The sequence below is a fragment of the Dunckerocampus dactyliophorus genome, chromosome 3, assembly GCF_027744805.1.
Source record: "Dunckerocampus dactyliophorus isolate RoL2022-P2 chromosome 3, RoL_Ddac_1.1, whole genome shotgun sequence".
Classification (NCBI taxonomy): Eukaryota; Metazoa; Chordata; class Actinopteri; order Syngnathiformes; family Syngnathidae; genus Dunckerocampus; species Dunckerocampus dactyliophorus.
The window spans coordinates 39,637,174-39,646,192 of NC_072821.1; the positions used below are offsets into that span (position 1 = coordinate 39,637,174).

Sequence of the window (9,019 nt, forward strand, 5' to 3'; positions counted from 1 at the left end):
CTTCTAAACCAGGGATAAAACAAGGCATAGATCACATTCAAACAGGAGTTTGATTGAAATGGTGGAACTTGCAAGAGAAACAATGTAAAATGGATGGAAACACATCAGGACCACTGCTCTGGAATACACCAGATCGTTTAGAATGGTGCACACAAAAGTGTTTCATCAAAATATTATGAAAACAGCATTTGAATAGTTTTTCGAGAATGTCTCTGTCACAGTCTGTTGACACTTTCTTGTCACTTCCAGCTGAAAGATTCAAACATTACTTTAACTCAAGATGGGGCCAGTGTATACATCATTTGGAGCTTAACACAAATCTCATTCAAATACAGTATACTTCAATCACCTCAAGAAAAGAAGCTGAATGACATCAAACAACTGGTTTATAGATTAACTTGATCTACACTGAAAATAAATTGTCCACCTTTTATTCTACAGAATGTTGCACCCCCAGAAGCCAGGTTTCAGAATGTGCAAAGTAACAATGTGTCTAACAGCTCTTCTAAACCAGGGATAAAATAAGGCATAGATCAACGGGTTTAAACAGGAGTTGAAGTAGAAGAAATTAATCACAAACTTTAAATATGAAGCAAATAGACTCTGTGACCTCCTGTGCCTGTTAGGGGTTTGGGTGGTGGTGGTGTGTAGTTTGCTGGGGTCAGGTCATTGTAAAATGATTCTTGTCCTGTGAACTCCAGAGTACCTTTTGTTCTGTGAAAGTCAGTTGAACTCAGGCCTATGTGACTGAGGGGGAGGTCATCGTGACCGAAGTTATACAAGATATGTTCCAGATGTTATGTGATTTCAAAATGTCCTGCCAACAGGTCCAAGGAAGGACGAGGTTTTGGTAATCGACGTCATTGTTATTGTTCACTGGGTCTATTTAAGGGTGAACGGAATAAACGGGGTATCCCTTTTCCCTCAACTGCATACGAGATGTGTTGTGCCTCTTATTATTCCACAACAGTCCCATGCCGTCTAGGTATCAGTGATGATCCTTAATGTTAATGACAGAGGACCTTCAGGGCCTAGTGGAGCATCGAAGCTGACCCCATTGTGTACCAGGAGTTTGTCAGGTGTTACTGTAGATCAGAATTTAGTCTATTTAGTCTAATCTAGAATTTACATTTTGCACATATGGATCCTAATGAGGTTTTAAGTAGAGCTACAATATGCAAAAACAAGAAGGGGGAGTGAGACAAAAAACATTTTGAAAAAGTAATTTATTGAAAACAACAATTAAAGAGAAATAGACTGTTTATCAGGACCATATATTATTAGGACCACAGACTATAAAAGCCAAAATATGCTCTAAATGTTGATATAGTGTCATCATTCCCACTGTCATGGCCTCCTGATGGTAAAGCTAAGAAGCTTTCACTTTTTCAACATGGTGGGATTGTGGAGCTGCATAAGCAAGGCCTCTCGCAGCATGCCATGGCTGCTGAGGTTGGGAGCAGTAAAACAGTCATTTTGAAAGATCCTGAGCATTATGGAACAAAAAAGTCAAGTGGTAGACCCAAACTGCGCTGATCCGGAGGATCCCATCGGCTATCTATCAAGACATAGGGCGGTCTTCCACCCACATGAAGACCCTCATTGGTGCCGAGTGCAGCGCAATAACCATGTTTTTTGTTTCACTCCCCCTTCTTGTATTTCCATATTGTAGCTCTATTTAAAACCTCATTCAGATCCAAATGTGCAAAATGATCATTTTAGACATTTTTCAACTGGTCTTAAGATTTTGATCAGGAGTGTATACATATACACACACACACACATGCGCACACACACTGTAATATCCGGACTATAGAGCGCACAGGTAAGTAAGTCGCATGCCTAAATTTAAAGAGAAAAAAAAGAATTGTACAGACAGTATGCAGCCCGCACCTGTCTATAAGCTGCAGGTGTCCACATCGTAGCATGGTTTGGTTTGGATTCATGTACAGTCAAACCTGTCTTAGCGGCCACCTTTATAGAACGGCCACCTGCCTATAGCAGCCACTGAAAAATCCCCCGCAGCAAATTTACATGTTATATACCCTGTGTATAGCAGTCACCTGTCCAACGCGGCCAGCGACCACCCATTTTGTCTCCCTTGGTCAATATCTGACTGCATATAGCGGCCAAATTACCAACTCAAGTAGAAGCTTAGTATTTTATAATGTACTCACGTTATTTTTCATCAAACCTCATCCACAAATCCATCAAAGTCCTCATCTTCTGTATTCGACACAAACAAAGCCGTCTTCTTTTCCGTTCGCTACTAGTCTGTTAACTTGTCAGTGTTATTCAGCTCCGAAGCAAAGAAAGAAACTTCTCCTGTTGCTTCTGCCAACTTTATTTATTGAACGCGGCCACCAGACAGCAGCTCAGAACACACACACATCTCTCAGCATCGTCTCTCCTTCCTGCTTGCCCACAAGGCAAAGGTTAAACAAGCCCCACTACATAGCTGTCCAGCCAATGCCTGTAAGAAATGACACCGTTTATTTCCTGGTGTGCACTGGTCAATACTGTAATGCCGCTTGTTGTGGGGAAGGAGAGACTCACGTCGCCAATGCACTTTAATGGCTTTATTAACAACGGAGAACACTGCAGGACTTTACATCCACGCCAACATAAACACACTTCCCAACTCTCTCCAAACTCACAGCTAGCACTGAGCCTAGCTCTTCTGCTCGGGACGCCCACCGTCACTTCCCGTCACTTCCTGATGAACTAAAGCTGTAATGACACTCTGCCGTATAAAAAGTAAAATATTAAAAACAAGCGTAAGACATTACTAGCACAGCTTTGTTCTGTGGGTGGTGGATATATTCTATCAGTTATTATTAAGCCTCTAGCTTCCTTTTAGTAAGTAAAAACCTTGGCTATGATTGCACTACATTGTCATGTAGACCTACAAAGTACACTTGGAAGAACAAGAGGTGAATAAATGTATTGCAACTGATGTGAAACTGATGAGGGGTAGGATTAAATAAGCTTTGCTTCTTCCTACTCCTTTTTGGACATGCAAAATTGTGAATTGTACTATGTGATGTGCTACTGTTTGACTCATATGCATGTTCAGGATGAATTAAAACCATGAACCATGAACCATGATAACAACAAGCCTAGTAGTGCTGTACAACTTTTATCCGCAGTCCGCAGTGCCCTCTACTGGTCAACATTATTATTATTATTATTTTTCCTTTTTTTTCCTCTACTGGTCAACATTCAAACTGGACGCCAACCTGTCTATAGAGGCCACCTGTCTATCGCGGCCACTTTTGCAGACTCCCTCTAGTGGCCGCTATAGACAAGTTTGACTGTATTTCAAACATGCATACTGCATACATTGAATGCTTCACATTACAAGTCTCAGTTCCACATGTCCGAAAGGAGTAGGAAGAAACAGAGCTTATTTAATCCTACCCGCGCTTCGTATCGCATACATACACTGTATATCCACATACACGTACAAACACACATACATATTCATAGACACATACATATATATATATATGTATATATATATATATATATATATATATATATATATATATATATATATATATATATATATATATATATATGTATATATATATTCATACATACATCAAGAAGGAATATGTGGAAGTGGACAGACCCCACATTGTCAAGGTGTACAATAACAACATGGGAGGAGTTGCCTTGGCAGACATGTTTGCTGCACTCTATCGCATTGAACTCCGCTCACGTCGTTGGTATCTGCGCATCTTGTACTATTTGATTGACCTATCACTGGCCAATGGCTGGCTCCTCTACCGCCGTCATCTCACCCAGGAGTAGGAGAAGAAGTATATGCCGCTTCTTGACTTCCGCGCTCAAGTTGCAGATGACCTCATCAAGGTTGGCAAACGGGCTAACTTGAACAGTCGGAAAAGAGGACGACCGTCATCGGAAGAGGCTCCAGAACGCAGTCAAAGCTGCCACATCTTCACCTCAAGGTCAGAGGATCATTGCGCCATCAGTTGAGGTCAGACTAGACTGATTCGATCGTTTTCCCATCCATGCTGATAAACATGGACGATGTGGAGTGTGCAAGAATGGCTACACACAAATTACCTGTCTGAAGTGCAAAGTACTTTTGTGCTTTACAAAGGACAAAAATTGTTTCTTGGACTACCACACAAAGAAGTGACCTTCAGACCTGGCCTTCTCAATTAGGATTTGAAACGTCGATATAGTATTATTGGTATTATATCTCAATATTGTTTGATGTAGGGGATGAAAAGTTATTGTTGTTGTTCCTAATCTATACCAAGTTGTTTTTGTTGTTATTCTTCCACTGTAAAGTACTTTGAAACATTGTTTTGAAATGTTCTATGCAAATAAAGTTAGTTTTCATACCATATTTGTCAGGAACGGAGTGAGCCGCAGGTTGGAACCCAAGATGCGTGAGACGATGTGAGCTTGGAAGAAGTGTTTATTCCAAAACTCAAAAGGAGAAAAATATACAACACAGGCAAAAGTACAAACAAGGATCTAATAACTAAGGGGGACCCGGATGTCACACGGGAAAAAGTCAAATGTAACAAAAGGAGCTACCAAAAGAGTAGATCTAGTAACAGAAAACGCTGCTGAGTAATCAAACAGGAAAAGGCTAGCAGGATGCTTACGCTGCTGGAGTGTCCAAGCAGGGGAAAAGTAGCAAAAGGCTAGGCAAGTGTTACAAGTAGCAAGTAGTATGAAATGGTAGCAGAGGAGCCTGGGTCGAGGAGTAGGAGTCAACGATCTGGCAACACTGGCTGGGGAGCTTGCATCTTAAAAGCAGCACAGGTAATCAGCTCCAGGTGTTGCCAATCAGCTCCTCATGTTGGTTTGCAGGGTGTACTGCAAAAAGAGCACAGGAGAGGGCAGTATCGCAGTACACAGCACACCACAATATTAAGTTTTCGGCGTTAATTTACCACACCGGGCCAATGTTGTAAACCTGCAACATCTCAGAATACATTACATGTGAAGCTTTTGCTAAAAAAAAAGTCTGAATTGTATACCACTACCCCATATGACAATTTTCCCCAAATATCAGATTTTTCCTGTTACAAAAACTTAATTTGAGCCTCAGAGGGATATAATCATTTCATTACTACAATTATGTGTGACTGTTTCAATGCAGTATTATCATTGTGATCACTATCATAGATAATCATTTCATGACTACTATTATGTGTGACTGTCATTGACAGTATTGTCATTGTGGTTGTTGATATTGTTTTGTCCTTATGTCCTTGTTCGTCTTTATAGTTGTCACAGACATTTATTTGCTGATGTAGTTCTGTATGTTTCTGTTGTTCTGTTCTTGTTGTCACAATTGTTGTTGCTGCTGCTGTTGTCCTTGTCTCTTGTCTCTTTTTTTTTGTCCCCCTCTTATCCCCCCGTTTTCTTTTCTCTTCTTCTCTGTCCCCTCCTGCTCCGATCCGGTCGCTCCAAATATGCTTAATAACAAGCATCAAAGTCAAATAAATTCTGTATAACAGGGGAATTGTATATCACACTTCTCCCTGGCAGACTAAATCTGTTGAGCACTTGACGGCATTTAGATCTACAATTCTATCTGCTTTAAAGGCTGGACAGGACAGGGGTAAAAAAAAAAAAAAAAAAAAAAAAAAAAAACACATTTTGTTTGGTTTAATCACATAATGGACATTTGATGACGTCTAAGCAGCATAAGGCGCGAGTACAGACATGGGCACAAGCATCCTCCTTGACACAAATAAATGGGATGCCACCCTGGGTAATTGCCCATATTGCCCATAGCAAGAACCTCGACTGAATATACTGTAAATTACAGTGTATGAGCCGCACCCACTAAATTTACAGGAAAAAAACACATTTCTTCTTATATAAGCCACACCAGTGTATAAGCCGCAGGTGTGTGTGTCACAAAATGTGATATGTGGTTTACAGAAAGAAGTTACACAAAGATTTTTTAAATTTTTAATAAAATAAATGATTTTTTTTACCAAACAGTGCGTGACAGACAGTGGGACAACAGAGCAATTTAACCGTGCAGAACGGTACACGGCTAGGTAAACATTGCCGAATAGCGTATGTTGAATACAGTAACATTAGCCGTGGACGGATGCGTTCATCACATTTGTAGTTTGACACTACATTTTGGTATCCATTTTTTTACACCGTGGCTCCTGGGGGACAACATTTTGAGGAAGACAAGGACAAGGACACCAAGAGTCCTGGCTGCCTTCAACTCTGATTTCTTTGCTCTGACAGTGACTGAATGCTGTAGCGTGACTGATGTAACATGAGAGCTCATGGCTCGCGCCTGAGACACAGCAACCACAAACACTCTCATGTACAGAGTGATGATGATGCTGAGAGGGAGGAGGAAGGTCACAACAAGATCAATAACACCTGCATAATAGTCACCACCAAAGACACACTCTTCATAGCAGGAAATATACCTTCCAGGATGAACTAGCTGATCCTTCAAAATGATGCTACAGTAAAGAAAAGAAGAGAACCAACAGAGACAAACACAAAGTTGAACTCTTCTCACAGTAACTTTGGTGTTATAATGCAGAGGATCACAAATAGCCACATAACGATCAGCTGATATCAGCACCATGGTTCCTACTGATGCAGATGTCACTAGGAATGACATGGAGAACCACAAAAAACAAAATACATCACCAAGAGTCCAGCAGGATATTTTCAAGTAGATATCAACTGGTATCACCAGGAGGCCCACCAGAAAGTCAGAGACACTGAGAGAGAGGCGGAGGAGGTTGGAGGGAGTGTGGAGCTGCCTGGAAACAAAGAAGTAAAAGACAACATGTGTTCTTAGTCGACTAAAGAGCTGCAACATTACAGTGAGGAGACGCTGACAAACATGGCGGACAATTCCAGAATAAAAATAAGTGCCTAAAGTGGGAGATGGAGATGATGACCATCAGGTTGAGAACCACAGTGAAGATACAGATGATGGACAGCAGAACAGTGAAAAGAACACCTTCAGACCAATGAGATGTGGGCTTCCTGCAGGAGATGTTGATGAGTTGAGGAAAGCAGAGCTCCGATTGGTCCTCCATCTCCATCATCAGGAAGAAGAAGAGTTAAGAAGCTGGAGCTCTGACGGCTTTCTTCTTAAAGTTACTCAATTTATCTTCACACTTGGCTTTGTCCATCCCCTCTGCCAGTGTCTCCCTTCCTCATTCTCCTCCCCCTTGTTCCTTTCCTCATACCTTATCTTGCCCACTTCCTTCACTTCCAAGCATGCCATCACACTGAATGAGAAACTTCTCATGTAAGATATGTGCTGTCGGGCTGTTGTAGTGCTCAGCAGAGGTCATCATGTGCCGGAATCCCAGTATGCATCTATGCAGTCCTCCATTGTCACCCACGAAGCTGGTCCTGGGTGCCAGGGGCAGAAGTCTGACAAAGGGTGAGATTTACGTCTTAATTTTAAATATTGGAGCACATGGTTTAGATAAAGTACTGTCCCAGTGACCGATCAACAATGCTGTCCAAAGACCTCCTGTCTTTGGATCATCAATTCGTTTTCGAGTGTGAAAAAAATTGTGTAACAAATGTACTGTTCAGCTGGAGCCTATCCCAGCTGTAAGATGTTTTTATATCTTGAGGACACACAGAAAAGAGAAAGACTTGTGTTCATGTCTCACATCAGGATTGTGGATGATGGCCAAAATTCCAAGAAAAGTGCAGTTTTAAAAATTACTGACATACAGTCGTATACAGAACACCTGAGAGACAGCATAGCATGTAAGACAGTGGAGCAGGAGGGGACAGAGAAGAAGAGAAAAGGAAACGGGGGGGGTGTTGCGGGGATGAGAGGGGGACAAAAAAAAGAGAGACAAGAGACAAGGACAACAGCTGCAACAACAACAATTGTGACAACAACAACAGAACAACAGAAACATACAGAACTTCATCAGCAAATAAATGTCTGTGACAACTATAAAGACGAACAAGGACATAAGGACAAAGGACAAAACAATATCAACAACCACAATGATAACGCTGTCAATGACAATCACACATAATAGTAGTCACAAAATGATAAACTATGATAGTGATCACAATGATAATACTGCATTGAAACAGTCACACATAATAGTAGTAATGAAATGATGAACTATGATAGTGATCACAATGACAATACTGCATTGAAACAGTCACACATAATAGTAGTAATGGAATGATTATCTCTGATAGTGAACAGAATGATAATTACTGTAATGCATATCATTGTAAAAAAAAACAAAAAAACGACAGTCATAGTGCTGAAATCACCGTCGCTGTAATAAAACCAACAACATAATAACACCCTGGTTAACTCAGTGAGTAATGTGGGGAAGTACATATGTACTGTGAGTGTGCATATGTACAGGTATCTCTGTATGTGGGGAAGACTTCATATATATAAAGGTGCAAGAATGTGTGGGCGTGTAATTGTCACTGAGAATGCATGAAAGGAAAGGGGCCGCCTTCCACCTCCCAGAGAGCCTCTGAGAGATCACACCCCACAAAGGCAGACAAGTACCGGGGGCCACAAACCGGCAGGCCCAGAGACGCCCCCACAACCGGAAAGAAACCCGCCCACGCCAGAAGCGCCAATCCGCCCCACTGCCACCCCCACCCCCAGGGAGCGGAGCCCGGCCCCGGGCCAACCCCCACCCGACCCCCGACACAGGGCCGCCCCGCCCAGGGATGCAAGAGGCACACCCTCCACCCACCCGGCAGAGGCACGGGCGGCAGAGATGTATCACCCAGCACTCGACCCCACGGAGCAAACCTCTGTATGCCCCCCCCCCCCAAAAATAAATTACTAAAATAAATAAATAAATAAATGTACACACACGCACGCACATACACACTCCTACGCACCCACACGCACACACATACACACTCCTACGCACCCAAGCACGCACACACACGCACGCACGCACGCGCGCGCGCGCACACACACATGCATGCACACACACGCGCACACACACAGTGGTCGACTGCC

General features: G+C 42.2%; 1 protein-coding gene across 1 annotated transcript; it reads right to left on the reverse strand.

Moving 5' to 3' along the window:
• Nucleotides 1-435: 435 nt before the first annotated feature.
• On the reverse strand, nucleotides 436-7,088 carry LOC129179165 (trace amine-associated receptor 13c-like). The gene is made up of 3 exons (XM_054772043.1): nucleotides 6,913-7,088; nucleotides 6,189-6,797; nucleotides 436-655 (listed from the first exon to the last, which is right to left on the reverse strand). The coding sequence occupies exons 1-3, from the start codon at nucleotides 7,086-7,088 to the stop codon at nucleotides 436-438; spliced, it is 1,005 nt and encodes a 334-aa protein (XP_054628018.1).
• Between the last annotated feature and the right edge of the window lie 1,931 nt (nucleotides 7,089-9,019).